The sequence below is a fragment of the Gymnoscopelus microlampas genome (genome assembly GCF_963454915.1).
Source record: "Gymnoscopelus microlampas genome assembly, chromosome: 4".
Taxonomy (NCBI): domain Eukaryota; kingdom Metazoa; phylum Chordata; class Actinopteri; order Myctophiformes; family Myctophidae; genus Gymnoscopelus; species Gymnoscopelus microlampas.
In genome coordinates, this window is record NC_139941.1 from 23,559,603 (window position 1) to 23,583,151 (window position 23,549).

Sequence of the window (23,549 nt, forward strand, 5' to 3'; positions counted from 1 at the left end):
TGCAGTGCACTTTGAAATGTTAGTGTGTCATCATCAATGAAATACCTGAGCTCCTGAGACATTGTGGCCTTTGATGCCGGCTAAAAGCTTTTACAATCTGTGGTATTGATTTCAAAAAGCAATATGTCATAAGCTACTTCTACTTTTTCAGTTATGTCTGAGTTTTAAATACCAATCCATCTAAACCCATTTAGATATAGTTAAAGAGAGAATAATACCTGGGCACTTCAGGAGAGACTACCCAAATGAATTCCTGGAGCACTCGAGTGGTCTGCACATATTTATTATTTTGTAGGGTTGACTGACGTTTCGACTTGCGTCTTCCTCAGAGTCAAGCAGGATGTGTTAGATATAGTTACTTCAAGTACTTCATATAGTCTTGCTTTCTAAGTAAGACGCTTACAGTCCAATTTAACCCAAACCTAAAAATGCTCTCTCTCTCTCTCTCTCTCTCTCTCTCTCTCTCTCTCTCTCTCTCTCTCTCTCTCTCTCTCTCTCTCTCTCTCTCTCTCTCTCTCTCTCTCTCTCTCTCTCTCTCCTCTCTCTCTCTCTCTCTCTCTCTCTCTCTCTCTCTCTCTCTCTCTCTCTCTCTCTCTCTCTCTCTCTCTCTCTCTCTCTCTCTCTCTCTCTCTCTCTCTCTCTCTCTCTCTCTCTCTCTCTCTCTCTCTCTCTCACACGCTCTCTCTCTCTCTAACACCATCTCCCATTCTGTTCAGTGAATAAATTGAGTCAACCTAAGGTCCATTAGTGGCTCTTTGGTTTGGGTGACTGTTTACCTCCAGAGGTTGTCATGGAGAAAACGGTCACGTTTGTGTTTCATAACCAGACAAACGGAACATATCTGACATTTAATTTGTCTACTTGAAGAATATTTTTAGGGCATTTCTGCGTTATTTGTAGATTCAGTGAAGAGTCACAGGAAAGGTGGTTTGGGGCTGAAGGAGTGACTTGACAAAGGCTGTGAGTCATATATTCATATCCATAACACCAAAATTATAAGGTAGGCCATATCATAGCCCACTGAGGGTGTCACAAAGCACAACCTTTTGGTAACAGAGTAGTCTATTTGCGGAGCAAAATGAATTGAGATAAACAGACAATTATGTCCCAGTGTTGGCGGTATGGTAAAGTAAACAGCTGATGAATTTACCGTTCAATCAGCTAGCCTATTATTAAGCTATTATTAAATGTTTCAATTTGTGATCCTGTTCTTCATCTTTCTTTAAATATCCTTGTTGATTCATTTGTGCCGTTTGTTTTTATTTCATACCTCAAGGATGATAAGTACCTTTTTATATAGTACAGCCAAGCCCTGGGGATAGCAGTGAATATGATGAGAGCATACACGTGTCTCCACATGTGTAAGACACTAGTATACAGAACTAAAACCAGTGTTCTCGTGTTTTCTATGAACAGGAGCAATGATGAACGTGACAGGTGAATTTGAAAGATTGTATTATTTTGATTGACTGATTGATTGATCGATTGATTGATTGCTCCAGGCACATCTTTTTTCTTTGTTTTTAAATTGGGGGTGTTCAATTTCAAATCAGTGTTCAACAACCAAGATTATAGACCTGAGAAGAAAGTACTCCTTTACTCATCAAGGCTGTTCCACTTTATGTGTCGCAGGAGCAAATATTTGGGTAAATCATACCTGAAGCAGTACTAATGCAGCATATATGATTGTTTGAGGCAGGGGTGTGTGTATCATCAAAATGATAAGCCATAGCAAACTCAATTGGATCAGAATCCCAAGGAGATGGAGAGAGAATGGTTAGAAGTCCCATTCCCTCCCGAATCTCTCTTGATACAGAACCAAGGGGTGCCTGGTGGCACCCCAGTCAGTCAGTTAACCACTTAAACTCTATACTTTGTTGACCGGTGTGCCCCGGGGGTCTGTAGTTGGGTCCTTCCTATTTTCCCTCTATACCAAATCTCTTTTTTTCATTTTTGTCAAATGTTTGCTTATCATGACATGGAGGGATGCTATGATTCATGTGGTTAATGCACGGAACACATGGTCCATGGTCATGGTGAGTTGCGAGGACCCGAGTTCGAATTCGACTTGCATCACGTCTCACATGTCTCCCTTCTCCCTGACTTTGGTTTCATGTATACATTCTACTATCTGATAAAGCAAAAAATAAAATGGCCAGGATAAAATTAATAATCTTAAAATTAAAAAGAAAAGAATAAAAGAGGACTTCGCTCCACTTCTGCAGTCCCTTAGATCCTGACGTCTTTGGTTTACTTTGCTCGCCGCAAGAACACTTAGAGGGGACATCTGATATAGTGTGTGTGAGTAATATTCCTTGTTCTCTATTCCCAGTCCCCTGGTAAAGCACTCACATTCATGTTGATCCATGCCTCTGCCAATTAGGGGCCCTGGCCCGCGCAGTGGAAACAAGGATGGTGTCTCATTGCCTCTGCAAAAGGATGAAGAACTGAGCGAGAGCATCACCACAGGACGCAACCGCAGATGGAGAGGGGGTGTCTTAAAATGTCAACTACAGTACACACACTCATAATGTAAAGAGACACACACACACGCACACGCACACGCACGCACACGCACACATGCACAGCGCATGCACACACGCGCGCGTGCACACACGTTAAGTAGCATGCATAACTATTGGTGCTTGGAAGGTAATTTCATCTTTATATGCAAAGAAACTAAATGTTCTCATTACTTCCTTGCCATTTTAAGCTTGTGGCCTCACATGAAGTCTGAAACCATGTCAGATGATTTAGGACCTGTCGTTGTGTTTGTCTTGCTTGCCAAAGTGACCCCGCCACTAGATCATTTTTCTCCAATATACAGTATGGTTTTCCAGTGGACGGTAATGATTCCCACGCTTGCCACGGCCTCAGAGTCATCATACCTGACACGGTCCATTAATGAACCACATGGACCCTAACGTCCCTATTATCGGGCGTGTCATACTAGGTCGAACATTCCCTGAAAATAGCTGATTTACAAGCTCACAGGGTTCAAGTACATACATTGGTCACTGTGAAAGGTCATGCTTTTAGTATCTCGGTTTGAGTTATGGAGTGCTGAAATCTTAAAACAACATAAGATATCACCCTCATTTATGTTATCAACACTGTGTGGACCCTGTGCAAAGCAGCCTATTAACCTACTTTTTAATAAGTGATTAATGATGTGCAACAGAGAGGTAAATTCCGGCCGCTATGTGATAAGTAATCGCTATGGATAATATGTTTTGGGGTGAAGTCGTATTATAGGCAGCTATAAAACTCTGCTGACTTCTCCAATACAAATCAGTGAAGGGGGACCAGAGTTGGCCGGTAGAGTGACGTTGGCTGGGAAAGGTTTATCATTTCCAGTATCCTTGGACACATGACTTTCTGTTTCTTTGCCTCTCCTCAGACCTGAATCAACACTCGGAATCTGTTTACTACAGCACTCTGTGTTGAAACGTGACACATCCACTTCTCAAAATGGTTCTGTCTGTCTGTGAAGATTATAATGCCAAGAGAGGCAAGTCCCGTTAACAGGTCAGCATGGCCATTTGCATACATGATATTGATAGAAAATAGTTACTGCTAATGGTGCATTTTAAACATTGTTTAAAGTAGCATCTTAGGAGGTCTGAGATCTACAGTACATAGAGTTCGAGATTTATGGATATCTTTTATTAAGAATGACTGAACACTGAACACTCTGGCTTCCCTTCTGCAATTATATGACCTAGATTATGGGAAATGGTTTCACAGTATTAAACTGACACTCACACATAAGCCCACTGCACGCACGCTCGCTCGCACGTGTGCGCGCTCGCACAAACACGCACACACACTCCACCAGATGCTTTTATGCTTTAATTTGTAATGGATACTGTAGCCTGTATACCTGTCCATCTTGGTCTTTCACAACTCTGGACAGATTACGTACTTCTTGGCAGTCAAGTCCTCCATAACCTGGAGTCTCATCAAAATGCCACCCCTTTCTTCATCTCTCAGCTCTGGTTTAACACTTTGCAAGAGAAGGTGTTTTATAAGCATGACGCTCCTCCCTCCTTTAAGTAAATCCTTCTCAAAAGGACAAAATGCCATTTTAATGTATTTCTACTCATGGTGAAAAAGTAGAATTTCAGCTTGGGGTTTTGTTGCACACTTAAAATGGCAGACAGTGATCAAATTAAATGTAAATAAAACAACTGTAAAATTAATGAATACAATATCAAATAAAGGTTTGTAAAACAACAGCAATTACAGATTAAACAAAAAAATGCTAAGGTGGCTTGTCACCAAGTTATTAATTACGGTAATTGCTTTTCTCATGGGAACAAGTTGGTGTGTAATGCCACTTTACAACATTTTAAATAATATAAGCTGTGTGTACTATATATTTGTGTAAAACTTGACAGAGTCATAAGGTTGGCTAATTCCTAGTATGGAGCTGTTCTCATTACCATCTCCTATCAGAGTGAATGTGTATGGCTTGGAATAAGATGGGTTGCATCAAAACAGGGCAGACTATTATTAATACAGTAAACTAATAATCCTCCCACAAAACACCACCACAATCATTATAATGCCTTGGGTTTGTTCAAGTGGTGGAGTACATCATTAAACCTCTGAGGTATGTATTTAAAAAAAGGAACCCATATACCAGGTTATTGGTAAATAACCTGGTAAATGGATGGATGCTTTTCTCCATACAGTGACAGCCAAATGGGAATACATGAGTTAGTGGTTATGCACTGCTGATCAGATCAGTGGGTCAGCATCCCTGGTTTGATTGTGGCTGAAGACTTGTCTTGCATGCTTTCCCCCTCCTGTCCCTCAGTGACCTACTGTATACACTGACAGTGAGTACACTATCTTGTTAAAGTAAAAAACACCAAAAAATTATCTTGAGGTAAGAAATGGTATTAGTAAGGACATATAAAAGATAAAAGAAGTAATATCATCATCAAATATACATGTAAACTCTGTATGAATGAACATTGTTGTGATATTAGTATACATAAACAACAAGAAGCAAATGTCAAATGAAGATCAAGCCAGCTCAGGTGTTCAGAGAATAGCATAGACACAGAACAAAGCTATACATAAACTTCCAGAGGGGATTGGTCCACCACCTCAAGCCACTGAATGTCCCTACTGCCTCCCCTGGTAATAGGGCTCAGGAAGAAAAGAAAAGAAAGAAAGAAATAATTCACAATAAGGTCAGAAACATGGGTCAATTGCGTCTTCTTGTATATAACTATTGTACACATAGTCACACTTGACTTGGAGTCAAATGTACAAACGTCAATCCAAGTCTGACAACGGGCTCAGTTTTCTGAGAGTCTTATTTCTCCACTGGTGTTTAATGGAACAATCCACACACTCAGGTTCATTTGGGTAAACAAAATCAAACAGAGGTCTCATGTTTCTTGACCCTATTTGGTTTCCATCCCCCTGAATTTCGTCTCAGCATTTGCTTCATCACTTTCAGAGCAATAACACAAGCGCTTACGTCACTCCGAGACCTTAATCACCACTCCCTTCATCCATACGCTCTGTTCTGGCTCATTCACATTGACATATTGGGATTGGCTCTTGTCCTTTACTCTCAAGCGTGACGGCAGATGCAGCGTAGCAGCAGGTGCTCTCTGCTGTTTATCACTGTCAGTGCCGATGTCACAGCCCACAGGTGACAGAGTGCAGAGTGTCAGGGTGACATGGACCGTGTGTATAAAGCCGCTTCTTACGTTTCCTCTTTTACTCTAATGTGATGCACATAGCCCTGCATCATAATGTTGTCCCTTCCTAATTCCTAGTTGATAGTTATGTTATGTTATATTATGTCATATACTTTATTATCCCATTGGGGAAATTTGGCCCATCCTAACTCATTGTAAGATGATTAGAAGCACAGAAATATGTTACCTTACTGTACATTAGCCTTCAACCCACCCCATAACATACAAAATCATAACACTCATCAGTCACTCTATTGCTGTTTAGAATGGACCAATTTCCTATGGAGGACCGAGGTCAGGTCACTGAGGCTACTGTGCTGAGCATTTTGTGAATGGACACTTCTTCACACAGTCTGTAAATGTCATCATTGGTTGGCCATTTGCACGTCTAATGAGGCACAGCTTTCTGGTAAGAGGAGAGAACATTAAATTGCTGAGGTAGAGGGCTTGGCGCCTTGCAAATTCAACACTTTTCGCAGTTTAATTTAATTAATGTGGTACTTTCCAGTGTCTGGAGATTACTATGTGTTTAAAGCCTTTCTCCACAATGTTTGCCTACACCACTGCATTGCTTGTTTAAGCTTAATCACATTGAATTGGAGCCATAAAGGGTGTTTATTGTTTCACGAGAGGAGCTTTTTTTTTTCTCTGTTTAGCTTCTTGGGAATTTTGCTCTTGCTCTTGCTTGTTTTCACACATTACTTGCGTTTCAATTTTACGATTCAGAGATTCTCCTCTACTCCTATAAAGTCTTTATTTCACATAACCTCAGCCCAGCGTGTTAATAAACCCTAGGGGTCTACTTGCCTCCGTTCTTTTTCCCCTCTACATAAAGTCTACTCGCCGAAAATAGCCGCTCTACAAGCTCACAGTGCGTCACAACTCTAGTGACTTGTGAGCTTGTACTGTAGATTGTAAACTTGTAGCTTGTAGACAATGTTTTGCTGAATGTTCGCCTATTTTTGCCGAATTCTTTCCTATTATATGACATGCCCAGAATAAGGACACTAGGGTTCATGCATGGTTAGCTTTTATTCACTCACTTTTGCTTGTGTCAACTGGAAAGTGGTGGCCTGCACCTCCAAGGGCTGTTTGTTTGTGCAAAATGGGGGTCATGAGATGAACTCAGTAAATTTGGAAAAGGGCAGTGAGCGTGAGAACATTTATGTCATCAATTTCCATATTATATTGATAACAGTGTTTTTTTTGTTTTTTTTTTACTTCACTGGAGTATTTCCAGTAAATATATATCGGTCTTTTACTTTACAGCATTGAGTATTTCTATATTGTTGTATTGACACTTTAAGTAAGAAATGTTGACACAACGTATGAAATTATTCCATGGTTGGCAATTTGCCACGTTATAATACACACACTTGCATGCGTGCATGCTCATAAACACATGCACAAATAAATACAGGACCACAATGTGTTTTACTCCCTTAATGCTAGTGATGTCAGAGGTGTCAGAGGTGATTTGTGACATATAATGGCACAGATAAAACATTGTCAACAGTAAAATAAATAAATAAATATACATCCTTATGACTCATAATAAGTTTAATACAGTCCATCAATCACGTGTAAGTTCATGTAGAAAGAATGCAATAAAAGCCCATACAATTTATGAAGTGATTTAAAACTGATTTAAAGTGTTTTCAGTATATCAGAACACAATATTCTTGTTCATAAAAACACTATTTGTCACCATGTCACCATTATCATTACAGGATAAAATCTACCTTGAAACTGAATTCATATACATTCTATTTTTTATTTTATTTCTAGCGCCAGGCTAGTCCAGGTTTATGTACGAGTTAACACTAGTTAATACCATCAAGACAAACCAGAGGGGCTAGCTAGACTGTAATCTGCTATAACACTAAACACTTTCAGACCAGAGTTCATGTGTCAGGACTGTTGGCCTAATACAATGATTGAATTGAATTGAAAATTGATATCAAGTTAAGTTAAAATATTCTATGAAGCCAATGATTCAGTCTCTCACAACATGCGAGGGACTGAACAGTATCTGAACAGAGTCAGTGTAGCATCTCAAGAAGGTGTGACTAGATAACAATATATTGTTGCTATTGGCGGAAACCTTTATGTTCAAACTGTATGTTCAAAACCGTTACTTTTCAGAAAAAGAAGAACCTGTGTTCCAATGGATCTAATGTAGTTATTATTTTGTCACAAGCTCTTGTTAATACTTTTCATAGGTTTAATATCTATAAAAACACACAGCATGGACACACTTAACCACCTTCACTTTAACTTTCAAAATGTTTAAAAAAAACTGGAAAAATGCGACATGCTGTGAGCTTGTAGATCGGCTATTTTTGCTACTTTTGTATGGCACTGTAGTATGATGAAGTAGGGCATTCAACTTGTATTCAACAAAAGAGTTGAATACAAGGTTTCTGCTCGACAGCAACTATATGTTTTTATTGACAGGGCTGCGTATCTTCAATTATAGAAGAAAGCAAAAGCCAAAACACTGTTTTAGGGTGGGTTTTCCCTTTTAATTTCCATGGTGGGATTTATTATTTACCTTCTCATAGAGAAGAATATACTTTATTACTAAGAATCTATACACATTGATTTTGGGAACGTTTCCGATTGTAAAATTGACTTAAAGGTGAAATTTGTAAAGATTCAGAGTAGACATTCAAGCTGCAATGTCAAAACTTTCGAACCACCCAGTAACTGTCCACCAAACTGGTAACAAACACTGTAGCAGTGGAAAGATGTTAATGCTTTAGCACTAGCGTTGCGAACAGACATATGATATAGTCTTTTTATAACTATGGCACTGGCAATAATTGTACACTTGGAAGATGGAAAAGGGAACATGTTCAATGGAGATTACATATTTTGTATGCACTCCAAGTCTGTGGAACAATAACACCACTCTTCAGAGACACATCATGATACCACACTGTACATTAGTCATGGAACTAAAGGAACATACTGTAGGTTATGTGCATCAAACTACTGTAAAACAGAGTACAGTATGAATTGATGCTTAGTTAGCAATACAAAGGCAGCACAAATACCAGCGCTTACTCATCAAGATTCAATGATTTACCATAAAGACCACGAGCATACTGACTCATGGCATTCTAGATTACTGGCCATATGGACTTAGCACATTCAAGTTTTCCACAGTGATAGAGCACAATTATTTAACGTTAAAGTGACAGCTCTGCCGTCATTGACACTTGAGTCATGAAGAGATGCACCAGCTCTATCCAAACATCCGCTGTGGTCGAAATAACAAAAATAGGCATTAAAACCTGGAAAGCATCTGTGTCATTTTAGATTTTTGAGTTGGCTATTCAGAAATAGGCCATGTTCACAGCACGTCACTTCATGCCGCGCTGCGAGCTTGTACATCTGCTATTTTTGAAAGTGTGAGAACTACTGATTTAGAAGGCATTTTGTAGAATCGGCCTCAGGACTCAATGGGTTAAATTGATAGTTATCCATCATTGAGGTACCTTGGTGCCAAAACCGTTACTTGGATACGTGACTAATTTTGCAGTATCAACATATCAACATGTATTTTGCTGTATATGTTTTACCCTTTTTTAGTAACCCTTAAGTGGTTTTCAATGAAATAACAGTCTTGTTTGACAAGTTACCATTGACCAACTGCAGTCTTTTATGAGCCTCACCAGCAATTCAGTTCAAACAATACAAAGGCTGTCAGATGCATTTCTCTTCCACTGTCTCTGTGCTGAGCGACACTTGAAGTGCTTGGTCTTTCGCGCATGACTGCGTAACAGTCACAGCCGAGATGTCCTTGATCACATCTGTACTCTCCTTTTCTACTTTCTCCTCACCACTGACCTGTTCTGTCGAGTAAGAGCACTGGGAGTCTCTGACTGAAGGAGGTCTAGAGTCAAACTGTCCCTCTAAATGATGGCAGCTTCCAGTGTACATTTCACCTGCTTTGGGCAGGTAGAGAAGGGTCTGAGAGATGCTGGATATGGATCCATCTCTCAGAGCGTGGGACATCAAAGTGTGAGTGTCCTTAGTAGAGATGATGGAGGACAGCTGATGAGTGTCCATGCAGTGGAAGTGTCCCGGTCTTTGTTGTCCCCGTGCTCCAATCTTACAAAAGATGCACTTGATTTTCTCCAGAAGCTTTAGAAACACAGCCTTGCGAAGCAGGATGTAGATCCAGGGATCAAGGATGGGATTGAAGGAGGCGAAACGAATCGCTCGCAGATCAGGATTCTTTTCCAGCCTTAGCTCGTCGGGAGGCTTATACAACTGGTTCCAAAACACCTGAGCCTGAAAGACAAAACATATATACAGTTTACAGTATATGATATGGCGAAAGCAGGATGCCTAGAGATTAATTGTTGAAAAAGTATGTGCATACTTGTGCAGTTGTGTTTCCTATGTGGCTCTTTTTATTTAAATGATCACCCAAGTCTAATCCTTAAATTAGAATCAAAGTGACTCAAAAGAAAAAACAATGGAATACTTAAGATAGTCTCAAAACTGAGAGTGAGACAATCAGCTAAATTTAGAGACACCTTTGAAAGCCTCTTATCAAGTTACATAGAAGGCTTACTGAAAATACATAAAAAAATAAAAAAAATAAAACAATAATCAGAAGATGGAGGGAACAAGGCCCAATTTGTCTTCTCTCTCAGCTAAGGGATCCTTGGCCTGAAAAACGTGAAGACCCCTGATTAGAGGATTGATTGATTGATTGATTGATTGATTGATTGATTGATCAAATGATCGATTGACTGATTGAAAATTGTATTGGACTTAAAATTACAAGGGATAAAAACAAACCAATAAAGCCAGAGGCTTGTTTCCATTGTGGTCCTTTACAAATGGGGGTTAAGATAACTCTTACACATAAAAGGTGAAACAATGCAACGTTCTAATCTACATGGTAGATAATAAAATGCGCGCATTTGTGCGTAAAATACGCGTGCAATACATATTCCAAGAAAACAAACTTACCACAAGTGGAATGGAACAGACGAGCACCACGGCCGACGTGCCGATGAGCAGGATCACCATCTGGATCTCTGCACCGGCCAGGCGGCTGAAGGAGCTGCGTCCTCCTCCTCCTCTCCTCCTCAGATCTCCTACATTCCTCCCTACATCGATACCCAGCGACATCCTGCGAACGAACCTCCGGTGCATCCGGATCAGAGCCACGCACACCAGCACGTTGAAGATCACCGTGAGGAGGATCAGCACGGAGCTCAACCCGGCGTAAAGGAAGGAAAACGCGGCGCGGCTGGGAATGTTGCTCCGCCAGTCTACGAAGCACCAGGTTTTCGGGTACTGGTATTTGACCAGTCCGAAGCCCATGCTGGGCAGCGCGCAGAACAGCGCGTTGGAGACGTAGATCGCCAGGAGTGTGAACCCCGCCAGCCTCTGGTCCACGAAGTCGTTGTAGAAATACGCGTGGTTTATGGCCATGTATCTCTCCACCGACATGGCGCAGATGATGCTCAGCCCGGCCAGGGAGAAGAAGAGCAAGGTGAAGCCAAAGTACTGACACAGTGGATCTCCTCCCGGCCACGATCCCTTCACGTAGGTGGCGATGGTGACCGGGCTGGCCAGCAGGGTCCCCAGCAGGTCCGTGACGGCCAGGCCACACACCAGCGTGTAGAACGTGGTCTCCTTCTGCTCTTTGCGCGATTTGCACAGGACCACTATGGCGATGAGGTTCCCGACCACACCGAAGATAAACATGATGGACGGTATGGTCGGGACCATGATCCTACCTGTCATTGAGTGATTGCTCATTTTTTATTTTAGTGTCCTTTTTTAAGCACAGCTCAAGAAGTCAAAAAGTATTTCCATTCTACAACAGGTGCCTTAATGCCACCAGTGCGACGACACCTGACACACATTGTTAAATGTTTGTCACAACAGAATGTTTTTTTGTTAAAAAACTAACTTACCAAAAACTTTCATCCAAGTTGACTGAATATTTCTGAAGTCACATTAGTTACTGTGGCGTTACTGACAAATCTCACCCAGTAAAGTTTGCCACACATAAACCTTCTCGCCGAGACATAATACATCAAGTCAGTCAGAGGTCCACAATACAAGTGAGTTGAGTTCATTGAAATTTTGTCTAAGTTCTCTTCTGTAGAATGTCGTCCCCGCCCCTTTATTTCACTGCCCCCTGTGTGTGTGTGTGTGTGTGTGTGTGTGTGTGTGTGTGTGTGTGTGTGTGTACGCACGCACGCACGCACGCACGCACGCACGCACGCACGCACGCACGCACACACACACACACACACACACACACACACACACACACACACACACACACACACACACACACACACACACACACACACACACACACACACACACACACACACACACACACACACACACACACACACACACACACAGTGCCTGTCACCCCCCCCCCCCTTGTCAGAAAAAAACCTTGACTGCATTCACATCCTGTCTCCCACTAGGCTACTGTGATGATTACAATAATCATGTCAGGGTTCATTAAAAACTGTCACTAAAACATGCCAAGATATATGATTTAGATGCTGAGATAAAGGGGGAAAACTAAAGAAATGAAAAGAAAAGAAAAGAAAAGAAATCAAACAGGCCAAATGTATAGGCCTGTGTATGAATGCACTGATAGCAATTTATTTTGTATGCAAAACATACACTTGCTACTCTTCAAAGATACCAGCACAGAAATGCAAAAACTAGTCAGTATAACATTATATATATATTGGTAGTAAATTAAAATAAGTATGATAAAACTAATGGGAATCATTAATAATAAACCATAATTTGGCATAAATCATTTGATTATAGAAACTAACTGTATCAGTGATCTGTTAATTATATTTTTTTGCAATTTCAGTCCAGTTACTTTAACATAGTATTATGCCTTTATGCGCGAGTCATCACATAAACATAATAGTCTTGTTTCATTTACCTTCATACCCTCTCACAGAGACAAGCATAATACTACAGTAATAATTCTGTCTGCCTCTGTCCCCACTATCATAGAGTAAATAAACACAGTGTGCGACAGAGGGTCAGCGATACCCCTGGCCCAGGTCTGATGCAATGTAGACCTTACGGTCCCAAATACAGATACTGAATTTGCTGAAATACTCAAACCATATTATCAGATCGCAGTGCGATATTTGAAATATATCTATACCTTTATTCATTCTTTCCCTTAAAGGGTTACATTAAACACAAGTCTCAAACACAATTAATTATGGCCCTTGAAATAACTAATTTGTTGGTTGAAGTACTAATAATCATCAAGTGCCTAAGTGGATGAGGTGCAACTGGTTTGACAGGATGGGAAAGAACGAACAGCAAAGTGTGCAGCAGGTTGTTCCCCATGTGATGTTGTGAATTGTGTGGTCGGTGGTTTGAGAACTATATAACATAAAGTACCCGTTTCAAAATTATGCATTTTTAAGTTAAAGTACTGAAACAATCATAATGTAGAGTTTGAAGAACACTGCTGAATTAACACTTCCTTCTTTGAACGACAAATGGCAAGAATAGCAGATCCAAAAAGCTCACTACATGGTGTGAGCTTGCAGATCTACCATTTTGCTACTTTTGAAAACAACAACACAGATTTTTTAAAATTCTTTAAACATTTCCTCCTATACTGACATGCCCAAAATATAGACACCAGGGTTAATGTGGCTTATTTTATACTTTGTTGTAGGACAGTGTCACACAAAAGTAGCGAAAATATGCTATTTTCCCTACTTTGGAAAATGTTTGAGAATTTAGAAAAGTTTGGAAAATTATGATTTAAAAAAAATAAAAATGCTTGTTTCAAATATCTGTATTGCGAAGCACTAAAATGTAAAATGTGTATGATTTAAATACTTTTGTTATAATATTATGTTGTTATCCCAAAATCAGGTTGAAAGTGGTTAAGTTATCATAGCAGTAGCCTCGGTACCCAGGCTTCTTTTCCCGGTTTAGCAGAGTTTATGGCATATGGGATTATTCACATCAGTTTTTTGTTCTGAAGGTACCTACTGCACAGTACCTGGGCTGCAGTGCAACAGCCACATATGTTGAACTCCCAGGAACACAAACCTTGAGTGCTCAGCACGTCATGTGTGACGTCATTGCACTAGACTGACCCCGCTGGCTCACTATGCACAACACATGCATGCTGCTTTCTATGTTGACATGGTACTGCATGTTCTTTTTTTTCTTACTAAGGAAAATCACATAAAGGTCCCTTCTGATTGTGACGTTTTTTATTACAGCAAGTACATGATATTGGCCACATTACTGTATGTCACCCAATTAAATAGTGCCAAAAGAATTCCAGTGTTATATTGTTGTTGGGTAGGCTTATGAGTAAATGCATGTTTGTGTATGGGTGTGTGTGCGTGCATCTGTGTGTGTGTGTGTGTGTGTGTGTGTGTGTGTGTGTGTGTGTGTGTGTGTGCGTGTGCGTGTGCGTGTGCGTGTGCGTGCGTGCGTGCGTGCGTGCGTGCGTGCGTGTGTGTGTGTGTGCGTGCGCGCGCGTAAGCGTGCATGCGTGTGTGTTTTGGGGCCTTGGTAGAATGCTCTGTAAGTAGATTTGAAAGATTACACCTCTCATGAATGTGCTTTTCCTGGATTTGTTTGTGGAAGTCAGATAACCTGCAGTGTGGTCCTATGACCACCAGTGTATAGCTCAAAGAATGTAACTGTGACTTCAGAGACATAATCGTGCAGTCAAGTGGGACTTGTAGCGAGACTTGTTTATCCAATTGCTTACAGGAGACAACATGGTCTGTATAGATACAGACAGGAAGAAAAAGGGGGGAAAAGCTGGTGCTTTCATTCCTGCACCAAACAATCCCAACATTGTTTGTCAGGGTTTGTGAGGTCTATGTACTCTGAACGTAACTGGTAATAAACTTTGACAGAACGTAAGCAGCCTCTAAGCCTTTCCACTTGGAGGAAAACACACACTGATGACTTTTCTCCATTTGTTGTTGTTTTGGGTCTGACAACGACCTTGCTTATTAGGACAAGAGGGAAGATGAGAGGGGAGAGAACAACTAGAACCACAAATATGTGGCACACTGTGTGTACAGCGGTAGATAGGTATAGCTCTGGGTGATTCCTTCACAACAGTGCCTCTGTCTTTGCTTTTAATGTTAGGGTTGAGACTTTTGATTTATAGGCATGCTGTAGGTCTGGGCTTGTCATGGGCCTTCCTATTTAAAAAACACAACAGCGGCATGTTGAGCAGAACACCACAGTTATTACTCCATTTCTATGGACAGTTACAGACACATGTACAGACACATTCACTTGTTTGTGGGATGGGTGCGAGAGCTACCTGTCCCCATTCCAAGCCTACAATATGGCTCTGGGTACTTTCAGGGAAGTACACATGATGCATGCTTTTCAAAGTGGTTATTTAATCTTTGTGTACCAGTCGATTCTGCAGCGCATTATGCACATGCTTGTTGCTCAAGGCTGTTTTGTGTGTGATGGTAGTTTAGGTTGTGAGAATCTGGCAGCCACACTCTCAGTCTGTTGAATAATTATGTGTTGTATAATTAGTCTAGGGTTTCTTAAACTATGCAATGCAGGTCTGTCTCTGATGGGTCCACACCTAAGACAAGTGTTTATTATCCTTTATTTATACAGGGGAATGTGGCTGACTGGCTGGCACACTGTAGCAGACTTTGCTTTACACTCATATGGATAAACCATTGGTTCTCACAGTGGGGGTCCTTGACACAAAAATGTTTGAGAATCACTGGGTTAAACAAATGCACAACTGGGAGATTCCCAGTACAGAGACCGCTGCTTTTGCCTTTTTGGCCACTTGCTCAACTGGAGCAACTTGGGGTGAGGTGCCTTACTCGAGTGCACATCTGCTGGACAGCATTTCTCATTCAGTGTGTGTGTGTGTGTGTGTGTTAGGATAATTCCTTTTAACAGGTCGTTCATGAAAGTCCTTGCGGGCTTGTTTCCAATGAGAACCTGTGAGCAATTAGGGGTTAAGAGCCTTGCTCAGGGACAAATTTCATTTCATCGACACATATGCTGGCGTGGCCTGGAATCGAACCTGCGGCAACCAGGGCCTCTGGCTCCCTAGGCGCACTCACTAACCACTCAGCTATGGCCGCCCCCATGTGTGTGTGTGTGTGTGTGTGTGTGTGTGTGTGTGTGTGTGTGTGTGTGTGTGTGTGTGTGTGTGTGTGTGTGTGTGTGTGTGTGTGTGTGTGTGTGTGTGTGTGTGTGTGTGTGTGTGTGTGTGTGTGTGTGTGTGTGTGTGTGTGTGTGTGTGTGTGTGTGTGTGTGTGTGTGTGTGTGTGTGTGTGTGTGTGTGTGTGTGTGTGTGTGTGCGCGCGCGCGCGCATGCGTGCGTGTTTTCTAATTGTCTCTCTTGATAACATAATGGATCCATGTCCAGAAAAGCCTAATTTCAAATACATATCTTTCTTGTCATGTAATGTACATGGCACTTTTCCACCAAAAGCACTGTGTATGGGCATCTGAGTGGCACAGGGGTAAAGGTCCTGCCCACCACTGCCGAGACTTGGTTTTGAATATTCCATGATGCATTCGTCTTGGCGTTGGGAGGGTGTTTCTGTAGTTGCATTAGAGATTCCTACAAGTTGGCGCCTGTTCAGTGGGCAGCGGATATGAAAAGCATAGCATGTTCCTCCACATGCATGACATTACGCCCTCCCGGCGAAATTCCTCAGTCAGGGACTCAGGGCGGTAAAAAGAAGCGGGCTAGTGACATGTATCGGAGGAGGTGCATGGTTGTCTCTACACCATCCACGAGAGCATCCAGTCAGAGTAGCAGTGACAAAGACTACATGAGTGAAATAGAAATTGGCATAACGACAAAATTGGGAGAAAAGGGGGAAAAAATGATTAGAAAATAAATAAGCTGCACTGCAATGTTTTCACACTTTGCATACCGGTAGATTGGCAGCCCCCAGTGATAGCAAGACGTACCATAACTGTTCTGAAACCTGCACCGGTGCGTGTACCAGTACCAGACGACTGAAGCTCACTACAGTAAATTTATAGGATTCTAATTGGGGATGTGGGGCTGATCTTAAACGTTTTCATTCCGTTTCGAGATTGGGATTGATAGAAAAAAGAAATACTTACAGCACATAGGCCTAGTGCAGATTTAAAATCCCTATCAGGGAACCTGACTTTCTTTTTCTTTGATAGGAAGCCGTCTTGTCTGTTTGTTGATGTGTACTCAGTCGATTGGATTTACCTAAATCAGTTTTCAGGCTTCCAACCCAGACAAACAAGGAAAATGTATTGGAAGTACCATATTGTTGATGAGTCCACTCTCTGTCCACCTTTCTTTTCAATTGAAAATAAAGGGCTTTTGGGTATGTTTACAAGGAGCTTTGGTAAACTCCTAGATAACATCCGTATGCTATCTCATACAACATGACAACACTGCAGCATCAAGAATCAAGAATCAAACTGTTTGCATTGGCAGCAAGAACAGTTTGAGACATCGTGCCAGCAAGGAAATACTAACCCTGTGTCTCAAATTTGTTATCAGACCATGAGTAGTATTTGTTTCTAAATGCTGATGAGGTCATCAGATTAGACTCTATCCCATCTCTCATTTGAATCAAAATACATATCATGTTTATTATGAGGTATCTGTATTTTGCACTTGAGACAGCATACTTTTAACAACCACACTTCATCTTTTCCATTATGATAAAAAACCCTCCCTCAACACACAGCAACCCCAGAAAGGACAGTTTATTCCCCAGGGTGTGCAACCGAAGGGGCTTCCAAACAATATGGACGCACACTTAAGCTTATCAAATTTCAATATGATATTGAGGAATCTCATTCATTAACCAAAAGTTCCATCTCATAAGGTCAGTTTTCCCCTGAGGAGGGAATGAACTACCCAGGTGGCCGCACTTAATTGGCTCCAAATGGCACCCTTACAGGAAGTCCTCATTCCAGTGTTATTCTGTCAAACCAAACAGTTTATATTCCATGGAGAAACTGTGAGTACCCAAGCACTCTATGTTGTTGTACAAGTGAACATTGGATAAAGCCTCCTGGTAATCATTAACAGGGACAATGCTGTAGAGAGCTAGGTCTTACGGACAGTTATGGCTAATCTTTACAAGGACACGGAGGTTTGGCCGCTCCGGAAGAACATGATGGGAACAAGTACGCAGGGTATTACTGCTGATGATGCATGAATTAACCACATGAGCCCTAGCGTCCCTATTCTGGGAATGTCATGATAGGCAAACATTTGGCGAAAATGGGCTCACATCGCATCGCGTTGTGTTGTGAGCTTGTAGATCCTGTATTTTCAGCAAAGAGGTTTTGTGTAGAGGGATAAAAGGATCAGGCCAAGTAGGAATCCGGTCAACAAAGTGTATATATAGGGTTGAAGAGTTTAACCCATGAAAACCGGGAAAGCAGGCCTGGACCGCTTAGCGGGTATCTAGGCTCCAATGTAGCCTGACAGTGCATCGCAGGTTCGAGTCCCGACATGCTGTAAACAATCTTTTTTTTTTTTTTTTTTTTTTTTCAGGGTTTTTTTTGGGCTTTTTATAGCTTTATTTGGAGAGGGACAGTGAAAGTAGGCTGACAGGAAACGGGGAGAGAGATGGGGGAAGACACCCAGCAAAGGTCGTCGGGAACGGGACGCGAACCCGCGACACGCTGTCAGTTAAGGGATTTAAACCGAGGGTGCCTGGACCGCGACGCCACGGCCCAGGCCTGCTGTAAACAATCTTTACTGCATGTCTTTCCCCATCTCTCTTTCCCTGTTTCCTGTCCATCTCCACTTACAACTATCAATATAGGCAGAAAAAGCAACAAAAAATGCAAAAAACGGAAAGCATCTGTGTCATTTTATATTTTAGCTATATAGCGACATAAGTTTTTCAACTTAAATTCTTTTCAAATTAAAAAATCTTGAAAGTGTTTGAAAAATGTGGAATAATTTTGAATCTTTTAACACAAATCTTCTCTTCTGGGGGTCCCTGGCACAAACCATTTTCAGACGGGGGGGGGGGGGTCTGCGGCGAAATACATATCATTTTGGGGGTCCTTGGCACGAAAAGGTTTGAGAATCACTGATTTAGAAGGCATTCGTAGAATCAGCCTCAGGTCTTAATGGTCTTAATTAAAAAGTCCAGAACATTCAAAGGAGCAAACCAAAGCATGTCAGCCAAACCAAATAAGACTCACTGTTACATGCTGATGTTGACTCCTGATTAATTAACTCATTTATATTCCATGTAATGAGTATGGGAACTGGTTCTGTGCTGACACTGAATGTGTGTCTACAGTTGGATACAAACCAAATGAATCATCATGTTTGATACATTATTATTTAGTTAAGCTTTGCTCTTATCTGGTATAGTTCCACTATTATCCTGCTGGCAATTACTGTACTTATTTTTCACCAGCACACACTGTGCCTGTGGTATGCAATGGACACAAGCCAAGTTAGAAGAAGGTAGACCCTTATTAATCCTGTGGGAATTTGAATTCGAGCTTCACCCCGCTGATGGCTGTTCAGAGGCAGGGGAGCTCTAAGTGGTTTTGTGTCTTGCTCAGGTACACATCAACTGTATGCAGTATACTGGTAAGACTGTGAGGCGAACTGCGTGACTTTCTTATTACCGGACGGCCTCTCTACCCACTATAGCTACGTGTTTAGTTGATGAGCTATGCAAATGTGAGGGTTCTGTTCTGTTCGGATGAGGATTACGGTACGTGACGCACGACAACTTGACTTGCATCACTACTGGTCACTGGGGCAGTAGGACGACAGGGACGTGACTATTCTGAGGGGTGTAGCCAACTGTAGCGCACCTGAGCCATGCATGAGTCCCTACAGTACATACATAGTAAAATCTGGAGTGTTCATTTTAACCACTTTCAACCTGGCGTTCCTATTTTGGGCATGTCATGCTCATTATAGGTGAACATTTTCTAAAATCCAGCGTAGCGATAGTTCAGGTAGGCATGGAAGGCAAGAGGTGTACATTGCTAGCCCACTCTTCCCCCCATTCATTCGCTAACAAGTTAATTCATACATACCCACAAGTCAGTCTGTCTCTCCATGCCCGATACTTTATAGCATGAGGCGTGGATGTGACGCGTTTTGAGCTCATAGGTCCGATATTTCTGGCACATGAGGGAGCATAAATAGGCCTATATGGCATAGGGCCTAGCCTACAGTATTCCCTAATGATTTACTATATCTTATCTAAGAGTATAAGTACATTACTGTCACTTCAGATCTTCAGTCAGATAACAAGCAAATTAATCAGACCGCGAAGTTATCTAATTTCTAATTATTCCCCTATGACAAGCTGTGCTTAGCTGTCACAGCTTGTCGTAGGCCTACAGCTGCCAGTGTTCAAATTCCCTCCACCTCCCCGGCCTCCTCACTGTGGCATTTAGTTTCTTATGTTAATGGATGATTCTGTGATTGTACTGTGATTCTATGGATTGCACTATATGTGGTATCTTAACTCATGCAATTGAAAGGTTCAATGTTATGTTCATGTAACTGTATCTTATTCTCTACTCCGTTTTTTATTTAAAAAACGTACAATTATTGTGTGATACTGTACTGACTTAAGTGGTTAACTCTGAGTTCAGTTAAAAAATCTCTGTTTTCACTGTGTATCGTCACAGTTTGGGGGAAGTATAGTGGTCTTCCATCAGTGTCAACTCAGGGTTGAATCAACATTCTTTCCCAAAGTCCCAAAGTTTATTTTTATTATTTGAAGCATTTAGTGAGTCATTTTACGCGGTAGCTCAGGAGGTAGAGGTCCCTGAGCTACTGAGCACAGGGAATTAACCATGCTTTGTGTCGCCTGGTGAAGTACCCCTGAGCTAGAACCTCAAACTGCTCCCCCATGCCCTCACCCTGAGCAAGCCACTGCTGGGTCAACCTTGCCTTGGGGATTACTATACATCTCAATCACCACCTAATAAGTTGTGTCTGACTTATGCCCGATACTTTGTAGCATGAGGCGTGGATGCAACGCGTTTTGAGCTCATACAGTATACAGTAGGTCTGATATTCTTGGCGCATGACGGAGCATAAATAGGCCTACGGCATAGGGCCTAGCCTACAGTATTCCCTAATGATTTACTAGATCTTTGTTTATAATAGGCTATACGCTAACATTTATTTAGCAGTTTTGTAAAATGTTTAAAATTTGCGATCGGTTGAAAAGATTATACATTACTGTCACTTCAGATCTTCAGTCAGATAACAAGCAAATTAATCAGACTGTGAAGTGATCTAATTTCTAATTATTCCCCTATGACTGTGCTCTTTATTAATGCATAACAAAAGAAAGCAATATGCCCGTGTCAGAACACATAAAAATCATCCATATCCCCCAAGCAAAATATCAGAGAAATTAGACCTTATTTGTTTTCACTTATATCTCTCTGAGAGGTTTAAAATGTTAAACATGTTGCTGTCTCCTTGATGAATAATGAAATATTAATAAACATTATCTTTCTCTAGAGAGTTGGGCTGTGCACAGGCCAGCCAAGAACAAGACAGCCAGCAACATCTTGTACGGGTATCTGTCAAATGGAACAAAGACATATGGTGTTCTTAGTTATCCCTCATATGACTCACACCTATAAATAAAAAATAGACAAATCTGTTGACTGTTCCTGTTGACTTTAGTTCAAACAGAAGAGGAGAAATATATGAAAGGCTACATTTACATACTGCAGCAGAAGAAAAGTATGTTTTGGAAGCCATTGTATTACAGAAAAAAAAACATCTTGGTAAAAAAATATTCACCATCCTGTATATTCGGACAAGTACAACAGTGAGAATGTCAATTATATGCCACAAAGGGTTAAGAGCAGCAGTTAGGAGTGTGTGTGTGTGTGTGTGTGTGTGTGTGTGTGTGTTTGTGTGTGTGTGTGTGTGTGTGTGTGTGTGTGTGTGTGTGTGTGTGTGTGTGTGTGTGTGTGTGTGTGTGTGTGTGTGTGTGTGTGTGTGTGTGTGTGTGTGTGTGTGTGTGTGTGTGTGTGTGTGAGAGAGATAGAGAGAATGTGTGTGTTCATGCGTGTGTGCATGTGTATGTATTTATACATATATATCTAGCCAACAGGATAATTAGTTCATTAATCATTTTAGAGAACATACTGTTCAGAATGGAGGGTACTCATTGTAGCTAACAATTTGATGGAGAAGTGCTGACTTTATTAGAGATTCTTCCTCGAGAGCAAACCAATGTATTTGAGCAAGCATTTTCCACCAACAGGCATTTCCAGTACAGCATTTCCAGTACAGCATTTCCAGTACACCAAGTGTCTTGGACAACAACCGGTCTGTGTGTCCAGGATCCATGTCAGATATTATCGTAATGCCTGTCTCTTCTCTTGTTGAGTTTGGAACATTTACGTATCTCAAATAAAACATGATTATCACCAGCTGTGAGTTTCCCCACATTTACCCCGTCCCCTCCCCCAAAACCTATACAACACAGACCTTTTAAAACACTTAGACGGGAATGAACATCCAATAACCACTGATCTGGGTTCCCAACCTCCTGACCTTTCCCCAGACACCATACTGGCATCATTAGCTGTGTTAGCACACCTGTCTTATACTTGGTCAAACATCCAAATTGCCAAAAAAGCCATTAGCCACATTGGACAAAGTCAACAGATATAAATATCCCCCGGCCTTACTTGAGCCAATGATTTGGAAAAGTACTTGTATGGGTGAAAAGGTGAAAGAAAGTTGTCAGAGAATGCTACACATTGTTGTTACTAATGATTGGCGTTTTGGTGATTTTATCTGAGTAAACTACTACTACTAATCTTTATTTTAGCAAGGTAAACATTGCGTCATCTATACAAACCATAGAGTATAAGCTTATAAGTACTTTTCAAGTGGAACACACACAGATAAGTCAATGTGTCTTGCCAATACTGTATCTACAGCCCCCCCACTAAGGGAGTAATAAACCACTACATTTAAGAACTCATGTTCCCAATTAGTCAGGGACAGTCCATTCAGTTCTAAGTTCAATCACTTCCTTTGAAGGGACACTTTGACCGGGGGCTGGGAAGCGACAGTGACCGTCTGATTACCAGACAGCCCCTCTACCCACTGACAGGCTGTAGTATAACTGTATCTTAAGTTGTCCCTTATCTCTTGTATATGCTGAATCAACTGTGAGCAAAAGCATTTGAGCTCTCAGGGAAGCAGTCGGCAAGCAGTCTATGGATTACAATAGCTCTTGTTTGTGTGTATGCCTCATATTCATCCTGCTCTGCATACCAAGCTGTTTCCTAAGAATCATGCCATGAATACTGAATAGCTGCAACATAATGTGGAATTAACACATTATGTGGTCCACAAAGGTTTGGGTCTTTTTCTCTCCACTGATAACTTATCTATGTACATACAGTGGAGTCACAACAAGAGGCTTAAGCCTCATGCATATACGTCATCGCACAACCGTGTTTAATTTTTCAGTTGATCTTTTTGTTTCCCCATATTTATGTAAAAAATGTATATACAGGTAGTTTAACTCATAGACAGGGGTAACAACTAATCAAATACAAGTCCAGGGTAATGCACACACTTCCAAAACAAACTTGACGGGTGCAGGATAAAGAAGAGGCTACTAAAGTTCAAGAAAAAACATTAATTATTCGCGCACTTGTCTAATTGCTCCCACAGTGCAATTTTATTGAAGGTGCAACATTTTGACCATCTATAAATCGGTGGGTTTGGGGAACAGATGTAGCTTTGGTACATGCGTGTAATATGCGCATGTA

The 23,549-nt window shown here is 41.2% G+C and overlaps 1 protein-coding gene across 1 annotated transcript; it reads right to left on the reverse strand.

The window, feature by feature from the left end:
• Nucleotides 1-9,434: 9,434 nt before the first annotated feature.
• On the reverse strand, nt 9,435-11,513 carry ptger4a (prostaglandin E receptor 4 (subtype EP4) a; the record flags this gene model as incomplete). Its single annotated transcript, XM_084054923.1, has 2 exons — nt 9,435-10,025; nt 10,716-11,513. 2 exons carry the CDS (start codon nt 11,511-11,513, stop codon nt 9,435-9,437), a joined length of 1,389 nt encoding a protein of 462 aa, XP_083911049.1.
• Nucleotides 11,514-23,549: the final 12,036 nt, after the last annotated feature.